This window comes from Stegostoma tigrinum, unplaced genomic scaffold (genome assembly GCF_030684315.1).
Source record: "Stegostoma tigrinum isolate sSteTig4 unplaced genomic scaffold, sSteTig4.hap1 scaffold_193, whole genome shotgun sequence".
Classification (NCBI taxonomy): domain Eukaryota; kingdom Metazoa; phylum Chordata; class Chondrichthyes; order Orectolobiformes; family Stegostomatidae; genus Stegostoma; species Stegostoma tigrinum.
Genome location: NW_026728132.1, coordinates 475,955 through 498,661, shown reverse-complemented (window position 1 = coordinate 498,661; position 22,707 = coordinate 475,955). Strand labels below are relative to the sequence as shown.

General features: G+C 46.0%; 1 protein-coding gene across 3 annotated transcripts; it reads left to right on the top strand.

The window, feature by feature from the left end:
- The first annotated feature begins 1,271 nt into the window (after nt 1–1,271).
- LOC132207878 (utrophin-like) lies at nt 1,272–22,151 on the top strand. Of its 3 annotated transcripts, none has more exons than XM_059643722.1 (4): nt 1,272–1,517; nt 3,294–3,452; nt 9,664–9,932; nt 19,319–22,151. In XM_059643722.1, exons 2-4 carry the CDS (start codon nt 3,395–3,397, stop codon nt 19,385–19,387), a joined length of 396 nt encoding a protein of 131 aa, XP_059499705.1. In that variant the 5' UTR covers nt 1,272–1,517; nt 3,294–3,394; the 3' UTR covers nt 19,388–22,151. The 3 variants fall into 3 exon arrangements, with proteins under 3 accessions (XP_059499705.1, XP_059499706.1, XP_059499704.1); XM_059643723.1 differs by lacking the exon at nt 19,319–22,151 and adding an exon at nt 10,956–12,980; XM_059643721.1 differs by lacking the exon at nt 19,319–22,151 and adding an exon at nt 14,066–14,284 and having other exon boundaries at nt 1,273–1,517.
- The last annotated feature ends 556 nt before the right edge of the window (nt 22,152–22,707 follow it).

Here is a 22,707-nt window from a genome sequence, read left to right as displayed (position 1 = left end):
TTAGAAGAATGAGGGGTGATCTAATAGAAACTTTTAAAATTATGAAACAAATGGATCGGAAATTGTTTCCACTGATGGGCGAAATTCCAACTCGGGGGCACAGCCTCAAAATAAGTGTGAACAGATTTAAAACTGAGTTGAGGATGAGCTTCTTCATCCAAAGGGTTGTGAATCTGTGGAATTCTCTGCCCACTGAAACAGTTGAGGTTCCCTTGTTGAATGTTTTGAAAGCCAAAACAGACAGATCTTTGAACAGGAAAGGAATTGAGGGTTATGGTGAATGGGAGGGTAAGTGGAGCTGAGTCCGCAAAAAAGATCAGCGGAACGAGCTGGAAGAGACAGATGGCCTACTCCTGTTTTATTTCTTATGTCCGTATGTCCTTAGATTGCCATCCTTGTCATTCCTCCTTCCCTGGAATCGGCCAGTTCTGAACTGAAGAGTAGGTCTTTAAATAACTCCCACGTATCAAATGTTGACTTGTTCAATAAAAGCTCCTCCCAATTAATACTGCTCAGCTCCTACCTAACACTGATGTAATTTTCCCTCCCCCAATTTCGTCCCTTCCCACAAGGTCCTGATTATCCATGGCTGTCTTAAAATGTAAGGAGATGCGATCGCCCATTTAAGAAGCTCCTGCTTCACTGTTTTTCCCAAGTGGGAGTCAGCTACAGGCTTTCTTGTTCCACGATGGGGGAGGAAATGGCCTAGAGGTATTATTGCTGGACTGTTAATTCAGAGACTGAGATAACATTCTGGGGACCTGTGTTCAAATCCCAGCACAGCAGATGGTGGAATTTGAATTCAATATGAAAGAAAATCATGAATTAAGAATATAATGATGACCATGAATTCATTGCCAAATGTCAGAAAAACTCACCTGGTTCACTGATGTGCTTTAGGGAAGGAAACTGCCACCCTTACATGATCTGGCCTACATGTGACTGCAGACCCACGGCAATATGATTGACTTTGAACTGTTCCCTGGGCAATTAGGGATGGACAATAAACACTGTGTAGCTAGTGATGTCCTCCTCCCATTAACAAATAAATAAAATTGGATTCTACATCTTCCGATCCAAGATCGTTTCTTGCTCTCATACTAATTTCTTCGCTTACAGTCACTTTCCCTCCTGCCTGTCTTTTTGGAATGTCGTATAGCCCTGCGCACTTACCTCCAGTGTTGATCTCCTTGTAACCATGTCTTTGTAATAGCTATAAAATCATGCCCGTCAACCTAGAATTGTGCTATTAATTTGTTGATTTTGTTCTGAATACAATGAGCATGCAAGCAAAGAGCCATGAATTTAGCTTTATCACTTGATTTCACCTCTTGACACTATTTACAGCTGTTTTCTGTTTGTACATGCTGTCTTTTCCAGTACCACGCTGAGTATTGTTATCCCGATAGTTCTTTCGTATCAGTCCGTGTGTATTCCTGGGCGAATGTGCTCGTGTGGTCTCAGGAGTTGCGGAGGTCACGGCTCTGGGACAGCCATTTCATCGCCCAATGCTGCAGGTAAGAAGAAAAGAAAATCTCTTGCTCTGAGCTCTGCAAACCTGGGCAATGTCAAAAGGGAAACAAGGTCAAAAGAATTTCAACAAGAATCTCAAAATTAACTGCTGAATTCATATCAACATTACGGGGATCACCCAACTTAGTGGCCACAACATCCCATTTTCTATTCTTCACAAACAATCCAAAGGCTGAAGTATCTGTATCCCTCTTAACTTTTATAGTTTTTGAGCTAATTTCTTGTTTCTAACTTGTGCATATTTGTGGTGCCTTATGACTTCTTGCTTTAAGCAGTTGATAAACTCACTCTCTCACGAGTTCAGGAGAAGCTAGTTTTATAGAATCCCCAGTGTGGAAACAGGCCACTCAGTTCAACAAGCCCACAGCAACCCTCCAAAGAGCATCCCACCTGGACCCATCCCCATTCCCCTACTCTATCCCTGTCAGCCTGCATTTCCCATGGCTAATGTACCTAACCTAGACATCCGTGGGCACTGTGGGTAATTCAGCATTGCCAATCCACCTCACCTGCACATCTCTGGACTGTGGGAGGAAACCAGAGCACCCAGCAGAAACCCACACAGACAAGGGGAGAATGTGCAAACTCCACACAGACAGTCATCCGAGGCTGGAATGGAACTCAGGTCCCTGGTGCTGTGAGGTAGCATTACTAACTACTGAGTCACCGTGTCACCCTGAGTTATCTTGACTCCTTCTGAAACATAGGAAGGTATCCACAAGACAAAGATCCTTTTTAATCAGCTTAATTCGTACCAACTGAGGTGGATCTAGTTGGGTGTGTAAAGAAGGGGAGTCTTCCACGAGGGAACTTAACAATTTGGGAGACTCAGTCACCGAGGGAGCCTGACCCGAAGACTGGTCAAAACAATAATGATTCGATATGAATTAGTTAGAATGCAGCTGTTAACAGCAATCCTCCATCCCTCTGTGGGAGCGAGATTTAACATTCAAAATCAAAACTGAAACTCTTGAACAAGGTAGTTCAAAACAGCCAGTTCTCTGATTGAGGTTGTGGACTTGCTCGCCGAGCTGGCTTCTTCTCATTCAGACGTTTCGTCACCATGATCGGTGACATCATCAGTACAGCCTCCAATGCAACGATGTTATTCTACTCTGTCTGGAATTGACACTGTCCAGTCTGTTACCATGAGTACTGTCATTTCCGGTTTTGATCTGTATGGGTTTGTATGTGGGGGTCCAATTGTATCTGTTTGTTGGTTGCATGATGGGTGGAGAATCACGCCTCTCAGAGGACACTGCGACAAGGTAACGTAGTGGCCCAAGCCAAGCATAGACATGCAGAGGAATTCCTAGAGGCATGGTTCTGCACCCATTCTCCAGCCTCACATTCTTGGTCTCTTCAGTCTGAATATGATCACTCAACCATATCCTTGATGACAAACAATAGAGTCTTACTTCCCAAAATCTACAAACAGGACTGTCCAGACAGATCCATTTGTTCTAATGATATCATCTTCTGCTGGAGGGATTCCGAAATGTCTGCATTCTTCCTCAACTGAGCATTCCTTGCATTCGTGGCTGACAGAGCTGTCAGCCATGTCCATTGTGCTGCAGGGTTCCCAAGCGGAATATGAGTTGCTGTTCCTGCAACTTTGGGGTGGCATCATTTGTGGCACTGCAGGAGGCCCATGTTCAGTTTGGTTATGACTTTTGAGGAACGGATGGTCCCTTTGAGATTGAAATTGGAGAAAGATTTCAGGATTTTTTCATGTTCTTGTCTTTCTGTTATGCCCCTAGGAAAAAAGCAATGAAAGTGCCGTTAATGTTTTGCACGGCGAGCTGCTGAACACTAACCGGTCTCACACCATTACCATCACCTTGCCCTTGTGAAGGCACATATGGATAAGGTTCTCAAAGCTGATAGAAGATTGAAACCACTCTCGTCCTGTGACGATGGTAAGTTTCCCTTCTTTAAAAAAAATGCTTGCAGCTTAATGAGCATATTATAGAGCACAGTGGCTCTGGTTAACACCACTGTCTCAATTCCACCCTTTGGTGACTTTGTGTGGAGTTTGCACATTCTCCATGTGCCTGCATGGGTTTTCTCCGGGTGCTCGAGTTTGCTCCCACAGTCAAAAGATGTGCAAGGTCGGTGGATTGGCCATACTAAATTTCCCAAGGTGTTCAGTGATGTGTAGGTTAGGTGAGTTATAGGTGGATGGGTCTGGGTGGGATGCTGTGAGGGGCAGTGTGGATATGTTGGGCTGACCGACCTGTTTCCACACTGTAAGGGTTCTCTGATCCATGATTCTATGATTTTACTGAGCGCAAAGGTACAATATTGACTCGTCATATTTGTCTCACCTCTTTACACATTGATAAGAAAGCTTTAATGTCAGTTTCTATGCATTTGCAACTTGTCTGCTGTCCCTGACAAGGCTGACTATATCTCCTTCTCTAATGCACATCTCCTGTCCCCTGACACTGAGAGGTGACACTTGATTTTCATTTAGTACAATCAATAAAACAATAGCCTCCATATTACATCCAGCGGCTTCTCTTAACACTCTCACACACTGTTCTTTTTTTCCTCCAGGTATTGACCACTCATCATTTCTAATTCCTCATCTCACCTCTCTCTCATGCTCTCTCTCTGTCTCTCTCTCTCTCTCTCTCCCTCTCCCTCCCTCTCCCTCCCTCCCTCTCTCCCTCTCCCTCTCCCTCTCCCTCTCCCTCTCCCTCTCCCTCTCCCTCTCCCTCTCCCTCTCCCTCTCCCTCTCCCTCTCCCTCTCCCTCTCCCTCTCCCTCTCCCTCTCCCTCTCCCTCTCCCTCTCCCTCTCCCTGTCTCTGTCTCTGTCTCTCTCTGTCTTTATCTCTCCTCTCCCTGTTCTCCCCCATCACTTCACTCACAGGCACCAACAGAGCTTCACAGTCACACTATGTTGCACATGCATATTCTGTCCCTCATGCAGAAACACACTACACACACACAAAAAAAAAGTCAGGAACACAGCCTCTCACGAACACACTCTGTCACATTCTCACTCATTCATACTCCATACCGTCACACAGTCATACACGGTCTTGCACACATTCTGTGGCACACTTGCATGCACTGTCGCAGGAACTTTTGCCAATGCTCTTATCCTCAAGTACACACACACTAGCACAAATCTCTCCCTCACACACTTGGGTTTGCAAATTCACTTGCTGTCAAGCTCACTCACACTTACAGACACACTCACTCCCTCATGCATGCTGTAACACTCCCTTCTTGTGCTAACTCCCTTTCACACACACTCAAGCACAGTCACTGGCACACACATTCTGTCGTGCGCACACACACACTTTCATGTGCTGTCTTTGCACTCTTGAGCACAATCATATGCTCACCTCTCTCTTGCACACAGTCAATTTGATTTGAGTCAGAGACAATGGGAACTGCAGATGCTGGAGAATCCAAGATAATAAAATGTGAGGCTGGATGAACACAGCAGGCCAAGCAGCATCTCTGATGAAGGGTCTTGGCCCGAAACGTCAGCTTTTGTGCTCCTGAGATGCTGCTTGGCCTGCTGTGTTCATCCAGCCTCACATTTTATTATCTTGATTTGAGTCATCATTGTCACATGTGCCCAGGTACAGTGAAAAGTTTTCTTCTGCATGCAGTATAGACAGGTGATATCATACAAGGCGCATTAGTGAAACGGAACATAGTGACAGCTACAGAGAAGATGCACAGAGAGCAAGATCAAAATTAGATTTAAGCTTTTCAGTGTCCTATTCAGATGTCCAATAACAGCGGTGAAGAAGCTGTTCTTGAATCTTTTCACGCATGCATACAAACTTTTTTTACATCTTCCCTTCAGAAAAAGGGAGAACAGAGTGTAATTGTGAGGTGAGAAGGGCCTTTGATTATGTCAGTTTCTTTCCCGAGGCAGCGGGAAGTAGAGGTGGAATCAACGAATGGAAGGCTGGTTTGCATGATGGACGATGCTGTGTTCATGACTCTGTAGTTTCTTGTGGTCTTAGGAAGAGCTGTTGCCAAACCATGCTGTGACATGCATCCAAATAGGATGCTTTCTCTGGTACATGAATGAAAGTTGACCTTGTGGACACTCCAAATTACCTTAGCCTGCTGGGGAAATAGAGACATTTGGTGTGCTTTTTTGCCCATTGCGACGATCTGGGTGGACCAGGAGAGATTGTTGGTGATCGACACTGTCAACTATCTCCACCTCAGCAACATCTCTCTCACTGTCTGATGCAGGCGCTCACACACTCACACTCTGTCACCTATTCTGTCTGTCTGTCTCTCCCTCTCTCCCTCATCGCCCATCTCTCTCTCTCTCGCGCGCGCTCTCTCTCTCGCGCGCTCTCTCTCTCTCGCGCTCTCTCTCTCTCTCGCGCTCTCTCGCGCTCTCTCTCTCTCTCGCGCTCTCTCTCTCTCGCGCGCTCTCTCTCTCTCGCGCGCTCTCTCTCTCTCGCGCGCTCTCTCTCTCTCTCGCGCGCTCTCTCTCTCTCGCGCGCTCTCTCTCTCTCGCGCGCTCTCTCTCTGTCTCCCTCCCCCACCCCCCCAACCTCTCTGGCTTTCTCTCTCTCTCTCTCTCTCTCTCTCTCTCTCTCTCTTTTTCTCACACACCAACTCATTGCTCAGTATTCCATGGTATCTGAATTGTTGGAAGAATTAACTTAGACTGAGTGTGGATTTTCTCCCAAATTAGTTATGACAAAGCAGAACCAATTCTGCCTGGAAGAAGAAAGGCAGGAGCCATAATAATTAGGGATTGTTTTGCTAGAGGAACCGTGCTGTGATATGCATCCAGATAGGATGCTTTCTGTGGTACATCAATGAAAGTTGCCCTTGTGGGCACACGCAATTGCCTTAGCCTCCTGGGAAGTAGAGACAACGGTGTGCTTTTTTGCTCATTGCGATGATGTGGATGGACCAGTGAACTAATCTAAGCCCATCCCCCCGACACGATCCCATTATCATCCATATGCTTATCCAAGGACTGCTGAAATGCCCCTAATGTGGCTGAGCTAACTGCATTGGCAGGCAGGGGGTTCCACATCCTCACCAGTCTCTGAATAAAGAACCTGCCTCTGATATCTATCTCAAATCTATTATCCCTCACTGTTTAGCTGTGCCCCCTCATACAAGCTGACGTCATCGTCCTCGGAAAAAGACCCACACTGTCCACCCTGTCTCATCCACTGATCATCTTGTATTTCTCTATTAAATCCCCTCTGAACCACCTTCTCTCCGATGAGTACAGACCCAAGTCCCTCAGCCTTTCTTCAGAAGACCTTCGCTCCGGACCAGGCCACATCTCCTCTGCACCTTTTCCAATGCTTCCACATCCTTCCTGTAATGGGGCGACCAGAACTGTACGCAATATTCCAAATGAGACCGCACCAGCTTTTTGGACAGTTGCAGCATGACATCACGGCTGTGGATCTCAGTCCCTCTGCCAATGAAACCTAAAAAACCGTCAGCCGCCTTCACAGTACTATCAACCTGGATGGCAATTTTCAGGGATCGGCATAGATGGACACCCTCTGCACAGCAACACTACCAAGAATCTTTCCATTGACCCAATATTCTGCCTTCTTATTATTCATCCCAAAGTGAATCACCTCACATTTATCCGCATTGAACTCCATCTGCCACCTTTCCGCCCAATTCTGCAGTTCATCCAAGTCTACCTGTGACCTGCAACATTCTTCCACATTGTCCACCACTCCACTGACTTTAGTGTCAGCTGCAAACTTACTAACCCATCTACCAATGCCTCCGTCCAAATCATTTATGAAAATGACAAACAGCAGTGGTCCCAAAATAGATCCTTGAGACACACCACTAGTAACCAGACTCCAGGCTGAATATTTTCTATCAAGCACCACTGGTTGCCTTCTTAGCCAAAGCCAGTTTCTAATCCAACCTGCTAAATCTCCCTCAATCCCATGTCTCCATGTTTTCTCCAATAGCCTACCATGTGGAACCTTATCGAAGGCTTTACTGAAGTCCATGCCCACCACGTCAACTGCCCGGCCCTCATCCACGTGCTTGGTCACCTTCCAAAATTACTCAATGAGCCTTGTGAGACACGACCTGCCCTTGACAAATCCATGTTGACTATCTCCCATCAAATTGGTGCTTGCTCGATGATTATAAATCCTATCTCTTATAATCCTTTCCAAAACATTTCCTACAACAGACGGAAGGCTCACTGGGTTTATAATTACCTGGGGCATCTCTACTGCCCTTCTTGAACAAGGGCACAACATTTGCAACCCTCCAGCCTTCTGGTACTAAACCTGTAGACAATGAGGACAAAAAGATCAAGGTCAAAGGCTCCGCCGCCTGTTCCGTAGCCTCCCAGAGAATCTGAAAGTTTTGAAGGATGATGCGTTGTATCCGGAGGTTGGTGGGGTGGTACGTTAGGACGAGGGAGACTTTGTTTTGGTTGTTGTTGTGGGGTGGGGTGAGAGGGATTTGTTGCAGGAAATGCTGGAGACACGGTCGAGGGCGTTATCAACCACCAAGCGGTGGAAGTTGTGGTCCTTGAAAAATGAGGACATCTGAGATATACGGGAATAGAATACCTCATCCTGGGAGTGCAGATGCAGAGGCAAAGGAATGGGGAATAGGGGATGAAGTGTTGCAGGAATATGGTGGGAGGAGGTGTATTCTTGGTAGCTGTGGGAATTGGTGGACTTGAAATGGATATTTGTTTCTCAGTGGTTGGAAATAGAGAGGTCCAGGAGGGAGAGAGAGGTATCAGAGATTGTCCAGGTGAACTTCAGGTTCGGGAGGAAGGTGTTGGTGAAGTGGATGAACTGTTCGAGCCCCTTGTGGGGACACGAGCGGTGCCGATACGGCCATCGATGTAACGGAGGAAGAGGTGGGGTTGAGGGCCAGTGTAGGTACGGAAGAGGGAGCATTCCACGTAACCTCCAAAGAGGCAGGCATCGCTTGGGCCCATGTGGCTACCCTGGCCACCCCGTTTGTCTGTAGGAAGTGGGAGGAATTGAAAGAGAAACTGTTGAGGGTTGTTCAAGGACCGGAACTTCCCCCTCCTCAGTGGTCAAAAACGCCCTCGACCGTGTCACCCGCATTTCCCACACCTCATCCCTCACACTCGCTCCCCATAATAACTACCAAAACACTGTCATCGTCGCCCTCGCGTACCACCCCACCAACCTCCAGATTCAATGCCTCGTCCTCCGACCCTTCTGCCATCTGCAATCCGACCCCACCACCAAAGACGTTTTTCCCACCACCCTTAGGTGATTCCCTGATCCGCTGCACACTCACCTCAGCTGCATCCAAAACCAGCCCACCTATCCCATCCTGCAACCTCAAACCCCACCCCCATTTCCTACCTCCTAACCTCTTCCCGCCCCCGAGACCTGTTCGTCCTCCCCGGACTGACCTATCCCCTCCCTACCTCCCCACCTACACTCACCTCGACTGGCTCCATCCCCACCTCTTTAACTTGTCTGCCTCCTCTCCACCTAACTTCTCCTCTATCCATCTTTGATCCGCCTCCCCCTCTCTCGCTATTTATTTCAGAACTCTCTCCTCCTCCCCCTTTTCTGATGAAAGGTCTCGGCCCAACATGTAAGCTTTGGTGCTCCTAAGATGCTGCTTGGCCTGCTGTGTTCATCCAGCTGCGCACTTTGGTATCTCTACATCTCTTAACAACCTCATTAAGTGAGTTCTAGAGAGAACTGTGCAGGGTAGACTTTGGGTTTATCATTCTAACTTGCCAGTCCTGAAAGATGAAAGTTGGTTTGTGTTGGATGTTTGTCTCATAGCTACGAAAGATACACTGAAAGGATTTTTCAAATCTTTTGTTGAGAATTGTACCCATTTAGTCAGTAATCCTTTTCTTTTTTTAAAGCTTCCTTGGTCGTGACAAATTTCAAATATCTGCGGAATTTTATTTGGCTTTGTATTGGTTCTCTGTGATTCTCTGTTAATGACTCCACGACCTGCTAGCTAATCACAGAATTTATCATTGATGTGCTTCAGTCTTATAATATATATCCCAATTTCAGGAGAAAGTCCAGAGAGACTTTTTAAAGGAAAGGGGCCTAGAAAGAAAATCTAACGATCAAAATCATGAATAGTTGATAAATTATTTGCATTTCGTATTTCCAGAACCTACCCCGGAAGAGAGAGCCCAGAGAATTGCCAAAGCTGTCCGCAAACAGTCAACAGAAGTGAAGGAAAATTGGGAGCAATTGAAAACCCGTGCGAGCAACTGGCAGAAACAGGTGGAAAAGGCGTTGGAGAAACTTCAAGAAGTGCAGAAAGCTCTGGATGATCTTGAGGCTCATGTGATAACAGCTGAGGGGGTCCACACTGATTGGCAACCTGTGGGTGACCTGCTTATTGACTCATTGCAGGATCACATTGATAAAACCACAGTAAGTGCAATTACATTACACTTCACTTATGAACAGATGTAACCAGAATGTTGTATCGAGACGATCAGTAATATGAGTACTTCAGTAATATTGATTGAATGGTTGTTAACTTAATTTGCAAATTAAAACTTAGTTGAGCATGCCTTCTGATGATATCACATGGTTAATATTAGTATAGTTGAGGATTCTATTAGTCAGTGACATCAGCTGAGTTATCTGCTTGTTGCCATGTTTTCAGGATTAAAGGTAAATTCTTACCATGCCATTTGGCGACTCCTTAGAGAGAGACAACTGGTTATGATTTAACCTGAAGATCACCATGCCTCAGGGAAGTAGAGGGTTTGAGGCGAAGACCCTTTGTGGTCAGCTCACTGGTGTGGCAATTGAGCCCTCTCTGCAGGGCATCAGTCTGCATCACAAACCAACCGTTCAGCCAACTGAATTTGAATAGAGTTTCGGATTGGAGAGCAATCCATGCAATTATTTTTTTTTGAATGAATGTTTCTCACTGGGACTCTCTCACTGGCAAACTTTTTAAAAGCCAGCTCAGCCATACAGGCGAGATCAGTTCCTGATCTCAGCTGAATTTTTTGACCTGGGGTGGGTCAGCGTTAGGAGTTCAGTGATTGGAATGAATTCTCATTAAGTTAGCGAGAGGGATACTACACGTGATCAGATCGATGTTTTGAGCAGAGGATGAGATATGAGCAAAAGTTTAATTGATGTGGAAGACCAGCCACAATCATCATCGACGGTGGAGCAGGCTTGAGCGTCCATGCAACATTGTGCTGCCGCTATTTGACTTGTTCAGTGGAAAGGAAGGAAAATGGTCAAAGTGTCAAAAATGATGAAGACCACATCATTCTACAACCTCAGAATTTGATTGTGTTCAGCATATTATCACTCCTGGTACCCCTAAATCCTGGTCTATCATCTCAGCAGCTTGACTCTGCCCAAAAGCTGGTTACTTGTGACATTTTTGAAGGATCTTCCCAAGTCTGAAAATCATTTTTGTTTTTGTAGAACCAGAGTTGGCCAGTGTGAAAGGAGGTCGTTTGGCATATCGTAGCTCTTCGAAATAACTCCCCAATTCGTCCCCCTCTGCTTGGCAATGACTTCAACCACTTATAAAATCTCTTTAATGGAGGGAAACTTTGAAGGCGTCTGAAAGGAGTATTCACGATCCCAGAATACAACTGAGCCTTATTAAGTTCTTAGTTCTGACGACCAAGAGCTTGATGAAAGAGGATTGTTTTAAAAAGTGCCTTAAAAGAGGAAACGTACAGAGGCTAAGAGGTGTAGGAAGTTCGCGAGTTTTGAGAAGATTTGTTGCTCGGGTTGAGGGTCTGGATGTGAGTTTGCTCGCTGAAGGTGTAGGAAGTCTCTTCTTGGGTTTGAAGCCGACACAATTAAATGTTTGGCAACTAGTAGTGGGCCGTTTGAAATCAAGAGTGGGCAAGAGGACATAATTAGACAAGTGCAGATATCCTGAAGTACGGTTGGACTGGTGCAGATTACCAAAATAGTGATAGGTATAGCCAAGGAACGATTTGGAAACAAAAATGAGAATTTAATAAAATTACCGTTAATAGTATCAGTCAGGTAGAAAGTACAGAGAAGAGGATTTGGTTCAAGGTGAGACTCAGGCAGTGGAGTTTTAGACGACGTCAAGTTTTCAATGGGCAAATGTGGGACTCCAACAGGGAATGCATTGGAATTGTCAGGTCCAAAAGTGAAGTAGTTCCAGATGAAGGTTTCACTGCTAATGAGCCAAGACAAGAGACAGGTAGGCAGGATTGAAAAGATGTAAAGAGACAGCTTGAGGGATTGCATGAATGTGTGGTCGGACGTTCATCATGGGATAAACAAGATGCCAAGGTTGTGCTGAGACAAGTGTAATATTACATTGTTGCCAAGGCGGAGTAATGCAATCAGTAGGTCGTGAATAGAGATTGGTGTGGGGACCACAAAGTGGTCTTCACAGTTTTAAATTGTTATCTCTACATAGTTGCGCAACTTTATGTTCTGTTCAAAAGGCATTACTGACAAGGAAACAGAACTTAGCCATTTGTTTACTTGTCAATATATCTTGATTTTTCCACCATGTTCTCCAATTATTGACACAACATGTGCAGTGTACGAAGTGAACCGTTCAAACCTTAAAAGGAGATGTTAAAATTGTGGAATATAAAGTTAAATTTATTTTATTGAAAATTTAAATAAATTACATGAAGGTTTGACCAAGACTGCAAGGAATTAGATGGAACTCCAGATGAATAAAACAAGCAGTAGTAAGGTGGTATTAGCTGGATGTTCCTGAAGAAACAGAATGCAGCCAACCTTTCTTCCATCAGGGGGATTAATTGTGTGGTGTCAGACACAGTCGATGAAATAATTCCTTCTGTCTTTACTGTCTGACTTGACTATGGTTGTAATATTTCCTTTTTTAAGCGCTCAAGGTTAGACATACTTCACTTGACATTCTCATTTTATAAATTTTAAGAAGTTGACTTATTGTCAAGTCACGATAGGATTGAAAACACATTCTATAAGTGTTTGAAGTCAGAAGTCACATAACACCAGCTTGTCGTCCAACAGGTTCATTTGAAATCTCAAAGGCTTTTGGAGTGCAGCCCCTTCATCAGGTGCAGTTAGTGAGGTGACCACAGAGAGACACAGCTTATCAGCAGAGAGATCAAAAGATCATAGAATTGGCGTGAGTGGAGTGTCAGATAATAACTCTATACAGGTGACCAAGAGTGTTAGAGGCAAGTAAAGCGTTTATAAAGTCCATGTCAGTGCTGTGTTGTCATGATAATCAGGCAGCGCAACAGGAATGTACAAAAGGTGGCATCTCAGGTCAGACTCTGACTTGTAGTTTAGAGGCTTGTGTTCAGAATCTGTCTTAGAGTTTTAACCTTTATTTCAAAAGCAAGAATTTATAAGATACCACACTGACTGTAACTACAAGTTGTGTGTTTCTTCAACAAAATATCTGCAAACAAACAAACATCCTGGATGAAGACTTATTATCTGACACTCCACTCACACCAGTTGTATGATGTTTTGACCTGTCTGCTTATCAATTGTGTGTCTGTGTGTTTTCCTCCCTGACCGCACCTGATGAAGGGACTGCACTCCCAAAGATTGTGTGATTTCAAATAAACGTGTCAGATTATCACCTGATGTCATGTGACTTCTGACTTTGTCTATCCTAGTCCAACACCAGCACCTCCACATTATAACTGTTTGGAACCAAGTCAGTGCAACAGGTACATATCGAACATTTGACTTCAGAAGAATGCCGAGTGCTGAAAAGTTCATTAATAACAAAGGATTTCTTCATGGTGCCATCGATCGTAACATGCTGCGTCTCACAGTCACAATGAAAGGATGGCCACTTCAATTTAGCAGGGCCAAGATCCATTATGGACATTTTTAGCATGGGAGGAGGCCATTCAACCTATTTTAACTGTCCCAGCTCTCTCCCAGCGCAACAAAATTAATCCTTCTCTCGAACTCATTCCACATATTTCACAGAATTGAAATATATAGGTACATACTTAAGAGATTTTAACATCAAGTGAGCAGTTCTCGCACTTCACCTTGTCACTAAAAATGGAAAACGTGACTTACAAGGAGTGAGTCTTTATTTTGTTCTGTTTTGATGATGAAGCAGATGCAAGTCAAAGTGCTGGAACTGGCGTCTTGAACTTAGCAACTTTTCAACGTGTATAAAATGAATTCTGTGCACATCTGCTAAAAGCAGTTTTATGGAAGGAAAAGGTACCAAAGAAGATTTGGTGTATTGTGCTTGATGCTATTATACTCCAACCTGTGAAAACAGAACTCTACGACTGTGAGTGTTGAGTTCTGAGAGGGTGCTATCTTGTTTGAATGCACATTGCTAAGCCTAGGTCTATTTTCCCAACAGCAAAATTGGTAATCCAGCAAGAAATGGATATTTCTCACATTTGTTGGCTGTAAGTGTCTGTTTAAAGTTTGAGTACAGTTTCCTTATATACAGGTGCTTAACCTGCTTTTACAGTTGGAACATTTGTTGTGCCAATGAAAATTTTTTGAATGGTTTCACCTCCAGTTTTCCTCTTTATACATATTTGGTATTTTTTCAGGGTAAGGACTATCTTCAAAATCTGAGATTGGGTTTTGAAAGACAGCAGCCTTTGTTTTGGAGAGATAATGGGAACTGCAGATGCTGGAGAATGCGAGATAACAACGTGTGGAGCTGGATGAAGACAGCAGGCCAAGCAGCATCTTAGGAGCACAAAAGCTGATGTTTCGGGCCGAGAACCTTCTTCATAAAATGGGGAGGGGGTGCGGGTTCTGAAATAAATAGGGAGAGAGGGGGAGGCGGATGGAAGATGGATGGAGGAGAAGATAGGTGGAGAAGAGAGTATGGGTACGGAGGCAGGGAGGGGATAGGTCAGTCTGGGGAGGCCGGACAGGTCAAGGGAGCGGGATGAGGGGAAACAGGGGTGCGGTATGAGGTGGGAGGGGGGATGGGTGAGAGGAAGAATAGGTTAGGGAGGCGGGGACGAGCTGGGCTGGTTTTGGGATGCAGTGGCAGGACAGGAGATTTGGAAGCTTGTGAAATCCGCATTGATACCATTGGGCTGCAGGGTTCCCAAGCAGAATATGAGTTGCTGTTCCTGCAACCTTCGGGTGGCGTCATTATGGCACTGCAGGAGGCCCAGGTTGGACATGTCCTCTCGGGAATGGGAGGGGGAGTTGAAATGGTTAGTGACTGGGAGGTGCAGTTGTTTATTGCAAACTGAGCGTAGGTGTTCTGAAAAGCGGTCCCCAAGCCTCTGCATCGTTTCCCCAATGTAGAGGAAGCCACAACGGGGACAGCGGATGTTTTGGATATTTCTGAAGCATTGATTTTCATTCAGAGTTGGTTGGATTTTGCTGAAGCAATAGACATAACTCACTATGACGTAGACAATGTCAGAGTTAATGTTTCGCGTCCTGTGACCCTTCCTCAGATCTCACTCTTCACTGATGCTGCCAGACCTGCTGAGCTTTTCCAGCAACTTCTGCTTTTGTTGCTGATTTACAGTGCCCACAGTTCTTTTGTTTTTTACGACACAGACAAAACTTGATCTCTGCAGGAAGCATGATGCTGCATTCTCCAACTTCCCTGGCCTTTTTGTAATATAATATTGTCTTTTTAGGACAGAAGTTGCTTGCTCCTCCTGCACAGTTGCTTGCTCCTCCTGCAGAATGTGGCAGTTGGGAGATGTGGCACACGTCTCCGCTGGCTACATCTGCGGGAAGTGCACCCAACTACAGCTCCTTGAAAACTGTGTTAGGGAAATGGAGCTGGAGCTGGATGAACTACGGATCATTCGGGAGGCAGAGGGGGTAATTGAGAGGAGTTATCGGGAGTTGGTCACTCCTAAGGCTCAGGACGAGGATAGATGGGTTACAGTTCGGGGGAGGAAAGGGGACAGACAGACAGTGCAGAGATCCCCTGTGGGCATTCCCCTCAGCAATAAGTATACCGTTTTGGATACTGCTGGGGGGGATGACCTCCCAGAGGAAAGCCATAGTAGTCAGTTCTCTGGCACTGAGCCTGACACTGTGGCAAAGAAGGGAAGGGGGCAGAATAGAAAAGTACTCGTGGTAGGGGACTCGATAGTTAGGGGAATCGACAGGAAATTTTGTGGTCAGGATCGGGATTCCCGGAAGGTATGTTGCCTCCCTGGTGCCAGGGTCCGGGATGTCTCCGATCGGGTGTATAAGGTTCTAAAAGGGGAGGGCGAACAGCCAGAAATCGTGTTACATATTGGCACAAATGATATAGCCAGAAATAGGATTGAGGATATAAAAAGTGATTTCAGGGAGTTAGGATGGAAGCTGCAGAGCAGGACGAACAGAGTAGTGTTCTCTGGTTTACTACCGGTGCCACGAGATAGCGAGGTGAGGAACAGGGAGCGGGCGCAGCTGAACACGTGGCTACGCAGCTGGTGTAGGAGGGAGGGCTTCAGATATGTAGATAATTGGGATACCTTCTGGGGAAGGTGGGACCTGTACAAGAAGGACGGGTTGCATCTGAACTGGAAGGGGACCAATGTCCTGGGTGGAAGGTTTGCTCGAGTAGTTCGAGAGGGTTCAAACGAGTATGGCAGGGGGGTGGGAACCTGAGCTGTATACCAGAGGTGAGCGTTGATGCAGGTGAGGCAGTAGCAAGAGGTAGACCAGCTAGTGGGAAGGATTTTCCTGGGAAGGAACCAAGGGATCGGTTAAAGTATGTTTGCTTTAATGCAAGGAGTATCAGGAATAAAAGTGATGAACTTAGAGCATGGATCAGTACCTGGTGCTATGATGTTGTGGCCATAACAGAGACATGGGTTTCTCATGGGCAGGAATGGTTGCTGGATCTTCCAGGGTTTAGAACATTTAAAAAGAATAGGGAGGGGGGAAAAAGAGGAGGGGGTGTAGCACTACTAATCAGAGAGGGTATCACAGCTACAGAAGCTTCCATTGTCGAGGAAGATCTGCCTACTGAGTCAGTGTTGGTGGAAATTGGGAACAGCAAGGGAGTAGTCACCTCGTTAGGGGTTTACTACAGGCTCCCCAATAGCAGCAGGGAGATTGAAGAAAGCATAGGTCGACAGATTTTGGAAAAGTGTGCACGCAGTAGGGTTGTTGTAATGGGTGACTTTAACTTTCCCAATATTGATTGGAACCTCCTTCGAGCAGAAGATTTGAATGGAGCTGTTTTCGTAAGGTGTGTTCAGGAGGGTTTCCGAACGCAGTACGTTGACAGGCCGACGAGGGGAGAGGCCATTCTAGACTTGGTGCTCGGAAACGAGCCGGGGCAGGTATCAGATCTTGTGGTGGGAGAGCATTTTGGTGATAGTGACCATAACTGCCTCACATTGTACATAGCTATGGAGAAGGAGAGGATTAGGCAAAATGGGAGGATATTTAATTGGGGAAGAGGAAACTATGATGCGATTAGACATGAGTTAGGAAGCATGGACTGGGAGCAGTTGTTCCATGGTAAGGGAACTATAGACATGTGGAGACTGTTTAAGGAACAGTTGTTGGGAGTGATGAGTAAATATGTCCCTCTGAGACAGGCAAGAAGGGGTAAGATAAAGGAACCTTGGATAATGAGAGCGGTGGAGCTTCTAGTGAAAAGGAAGAAGGTAGCTTACATAAGGTGGAGGAAGCTAGGGTCAAGTTCAGCTAGAGAGGATTACATGCAGGCAAGGAAGGAGCTCAAAAATGGTCTGAGGAGAGCCAGGAGGGGGCACGAGAAAGGCTTGGCAGAAGGAATCCGGGAAAACACAAAGGCATTTTACACTTACGTGAGGAATAAGAGAATGATCAAAGAAAGAATAGGGCCGATCAGGGATAGCATAGGGAACTTGTGTGTGGAGCCTGAGGAGGTAGGGGAAGCCCTAAATGAGTTTTTTGCTTCTGTCTTTACGAAAGAAATGAACTTTGTAGTGAATGAAACCTTTGAAGAGCAGGTGTGCATGCTGGAATGGATAGAGATAGAGGAAGCTGATGTGCTGAAAATTTTGTCAAACATTAAGATTGACAAGTCGCCAGGCCCGGACCAGATTTGTCCTCGGCTGCTTTGGGAAGCGAGAAATGCAATTGCTTCGCCACTTGCGAAGATCTTTGCATCCTCGCTCTCCACTGGAGTCGTACCTGAGGACTGGAGAGAGGCAAATGTAATTCCTCTCTTCAAGAAAGGAAATAGGGAAATGCCCGGCAATTATAGACCGGTAAGTCTCACGTCTGTCGTCTGCAAGGTGTTAGAAAGGATTCTGAGGGATAAGATTTATGACCATCTGGAAGAGCATGGCTTGATCAAATACAGTCAACACGGCTTTGTGAGGGGTAGGTCATGCCTTACAAACCTTATCGAGTTTTTTGAGGATGTGACTAGAAAAGTTGATGAGCGTCGAGCTGTGGATGTGGTGTATATGGACTTCAGTGAGGCATTTGATAAGGTTCCCCATGGTAGGCTCATTCAGAAGGTCAGGAGGAATGGGATACAGGGGAACTTAGCTGCTTGGATACAGAATTGGCTGGCCAACAGAAGACAGCGAGTGGTAGTAGAAGGAAAATATTCTGCCTGGAAGTCAGTGGTGAGTGGGGTTCCACAGGGCTCTGTCCTTGGGCCTCTACTGTTTGTAATTTTTATTAATGACTTGGACGAGGGGATTGAAGGATGGGTCAGCAAGTTTGCAGACGACACAAAGGTCGGAGGTGTCGTTGACAGTATAGAGGGCTGTTGTAGGCTGCAGCGAGACATTGACAGGATGCAGAGATGGGCTGAGAGGTGGCAGATGGAGTTCAACCTGGATAAATGCGAGGTGATGCATTTTGGAAGGTCGAATTTGAAAGCTGAGTACAGGAGTAAGGATAGGATTCTTGGCAGCGTGGAGGAACAGAGGGATCTTGGTGTGCAGATACATAGATCCCTTAAAATGGCCACCCAAGTGGACAGGGTTGTTAAGAAAGCATATGGTGTTTTGGCTTTCATTAACAGGGGGATTGAGTTTAAGAGTCGTGAGATCTTGTTGCAGCTCTATAAAACTTTGGTTAGACCGCACTTGGAATACTGCGTCCAGTTCTGGGCGCCCTATTATAGGAAAGATGTGGATGCTTTGGAGAGGGTTCAGAGGAGGTTTACCAGGATGCTGCCTGGACTGGAGGGCTTATCTTATGAAGAGAGGTTGACTGAGCTCGGTCTCTTTTCATTGGAGAAAAGGAGGAGGAGAGGGGACCTAATTGAGGTATACAAGATAATGAGAGGCATAGATAGAGTTGATAGCCAGAGACTATTTCCCAGGGCAGAAATGGCTAGCACGAGGGGTCATAGTTTTAAACTGGTTGGTGGAAAGTATAGAGGGGATGTCAGAGGCAGGTTCTTTACGCAGAGAATTGTGAGAGCATGGAATGCGTTGCCAGCAGCAGTTGTGGAAGCAAGGTCATTGGGGTCATTTAGGAGACTGCTGGACATGTATATGGTCACAGAAATTTGAAATTTGCATACATGAGGATCAATGGTCGGCACAACATTGTGGGCTGAAGGGCCTATCTGTGCTGTACTGTTCTATGTTCTATGTTCTAAGTGGCTTTTTTTTTTGTTTGTTTTAACTTCCGCACATACTTTCTATGCAGGTTAAAAGTCTACACCTTTTCAGTTCTCTGCTGCATAATGAAGACTTGGAACAATTTTTTTTATAAAGTAGAAAATCAGTGTGGTTTGTTTTCCAAAATGTGATGTGTAAGTGCAACACTTCACAGTGTGTTCATCAAACTATTGTTTCCTTTGATCTTTGTGTTGCAGAAATTTCTAGAATCATTTCATATATATTTTTCTTGATATATTTTAGCAGCTTTCCTGGAGCAAGTCTGTTTTCCTTCGGATGAGACGACTTTCAGACATACTCCCTTTATTATGAGATTTAATTGCGGTAAAATGAGGAGGATTTTTATTCACTGAGACACACATGACTATATGTTTACAACATTGGAAAATGCATTCTGTTCGGACTGTCATGTTAGCTGGTGTTTGTACCAGGCTTTCCGATTAAATGCAAGTGATTAAGGATGCTAATGATGCCACATGTTATTACAAGAGGAAATGAACATACAAGTAAGGATTTTATGCCACATTTATACATAGCATGGACCATGCAGCATGGATGCAGTGACTGAGTGAAATGGGATGCAGTGACTGAGTGAAATGGGATGCAGTGACTGAGTGAAATGGGATGCAGTGACTGAGTGAAATGGGATGCAGTGACTGAGTGAAATGGGATGCAGTGACTGAGTGAAATGGGATGCAGTGACTGAGTGAAATGGGATGCAGTGACTGAGTGAAATGGGATGCAGTGACTGAGTGAAATGGGATGCAGTGACTGAGGGAAATGGGATGCAGTGACTGAGGGAAATGCACACAGCGAATTGCCCCCTCCATCCTGACCCGCTCACAGCGACTTGCCCCTCCAGTCCAGACCCACGCACAGTGACTAGCCCCTGCAGTCCTGACCCGCTCACAGCGACTTTCCCCCTCACTCCTGACCCGCTCACAGTGACTAGACCCTGCAGTCCTGACCTGCTCACAGCAACTTCTCTCTGCAGACCTGACCCACTCACAGCGAATTACCCCTGCAGTCCTGACCCGCACATTGCGACTTGCCCCTGCAGTCCTGACCCCCTCACAGTGACTCGCCCCTTCAGTCCTGTCCCAATCACAAGGACTTGCCCTCTCCGTCCTTACCCGCTCACGGTGACTTACCCCTGCAGTCCTGACCCCCTCACAGTGACCTGCCCCCTCACTCCTGACCCGCTCTACATTGAGGAAACCAAGCAGAGGCTTGGGGACCGCTTTGCAGAACACCTCCACTCGGTTCGCAACAAACAACTGCACTTCCCAGTTGCGAACCATTTTAACTCCCCCTCCCATTCCTTCGACAACATGTCCATCATGGGCCTCCTGCAGTGCCACAATAATGCCACCCGAAGGTTGCAAGAACAGCAACTCATAATCCGCTTGGGAACCCTGCAACCCAATGGTATCAATGTGGACTTCACCAGCTTCAAAATCTCCCCTTCCCCAACTGCATCCCAAAACCAGCCCAGTTCTTCCCCTCCCATTACTGCATCACAAAACCAGCCCAGCTGTTCCCTTCCCCCGACTGCATCCCAAAACCAGCCCAGCCTGTCTCCGCCTCCCTAACATGTTGTTCCTCTCACCCATCCCTTCCTCCCACCTCAAGCCACACCTCCATTTCCTACCTACCACCTCATCCTGCCTCCTTGACCTGTCCGTCTTCCCTGGACTGACCTATCCCCTCCCTACCTCCTCACCTGTACTCTCCTCTCTACCTATCTTGTTTTCTCTCCATCTTCGGTCCGCATCCCCCCCCCTCCCTATTTATTCCAGTTCCCTCTCCCATCCCCCTCTCTGATGAAGGGTCTAGGCCCGAAATGTCAGCTTTTGTGCTCCTGAGATGCTGCTTGGCCTGCTGTGTTCATCCAGCTCCACACTTTGTTATCTTGGATTCTCCAGCATCTGCAGTTCCCATAATCAGTGGCATTTTCCTCTTCATCAAAGTTTGTGCAAAAGCAACCCGATATGGGGGGGCACGGTGGCTCAGCGGTTAGCACTGCAGCCTCACAGCACTGGGGACCCAGGTTCAATTCCAGCCTCAGGCAACTGTCTGTGTGGAATTTGCACCTTGTCCCTGTGTCTGCGTGGGTTTCCTCCAGGTGCTCCGGTCTCCTCCCACAGTCCAAAGATGTGCACGCTAGGTGGATTGGCCATGCTAAATTGCCCATAGTGTTCAGGGGCGTGGGTCTGGGTGGGATGCTCCAAGGTTTGGTGTGCACTTGTTGGGCCAAAGGGCCTGTTTCCACACTGTAGGGAATCTAAACAATCCTGTTCCCACATCTCCATGTTATAACCCTGCTGATCACTGCACACAGAGATGTTTGATAACAAAAGAATAACAATAATATTCAAACCCAGTGCTGGAGATGTATTTTAAATACACTGAGGCCAGTGTCGATCTCCAATTCAACTTTTATTTACAAATGAACTGTCTTCAACTTTAGCACTGCCTCATTCAGAGATAGTTGCCAGGGTGTCAGAATCTCTGACCCTCACACTTCTTATCTGTCAGCCAGGGCTCCCTGATTTGGGCTGTTAATATGGAACAATCAGGCAACTCATATTCTGTGAGGTTCAACTGGCCGACCTGGTCACAAACCAGTGCGGTGTGTTCATCGAAAATCAAACGTACTAGAAAGATACCATTCCATACCAGTGTAAAGGAAGGCATGAGGCTAAACTGGGGAGGGAAAGGAACTGCTTATTGGGGGTGGCCCAGAGAGTGGAAGAAAATCGAATGGGAAGAAGACCATTTGCGACTGAGGGAGAGAGATGTAATTGCCTGAATGAGGCATTCCAATTGCAAAATGGATTTTTGTGGGAACACCATGTTCAGTTTCCTCGATCTTAATCTGTACTCCTCTTTAAATCATTAGTATCTGAAATTTCTGTATCATTTCCAAATGTTCTGTCTCTAATGTTATGCTGTTGGAATTGGTTGAACTGCAGAGATATCATTTATTTGCACAAATGTGTTCAGTGAAATGAGTTGCATGCTATATATGTATTATTCTTCCTGATTCTATTGTACGCATACAAATTAAAGTTAGTTCCACTTTTGAACAACAAACTGCTTTTAGATGTATGATGTATCTCATTTGCCTGCCACGTACTCTTGTTGATGAGTTGTGTTTCTGTTTTGTGAAGAAATATGAATGAGCTGGAGCACTAATGGCAATGCCCAATGTGGTGATCTTCCAACATTGCAGCTGGAAGGTGGGGCAGGGAGGGGGATGGGTTTCACAAGAACTATGACAGAGGGAAATGGAGAGACAGGTGATGTATGAGACAGTGAGGAGAATGAAATGCAGCCTGAAGGGGAATCTGGCTGTCGTCACAAAGGCACGGCCTGAATGGAAGAGGACAGAAAGGATTCACTCAGATGAAGAGAAGATCAGACTAGACTGACTGTGAAACAGGCAGTAATCATTGGCAAGTTACTGAGAGGAGGGTGAATCAATCGGGTTCACTTTAAGACTGTTTACAGTTACCATATAGTTCCTGGGAGATGTGTAGATCAGGGCAGGCTCATAGAGAAACGCTTCCCGGAGTAATTAACATGGAGACCCCACTGGGAAAGAGTGAGGGGTTGGCCGTCCTGCTTCC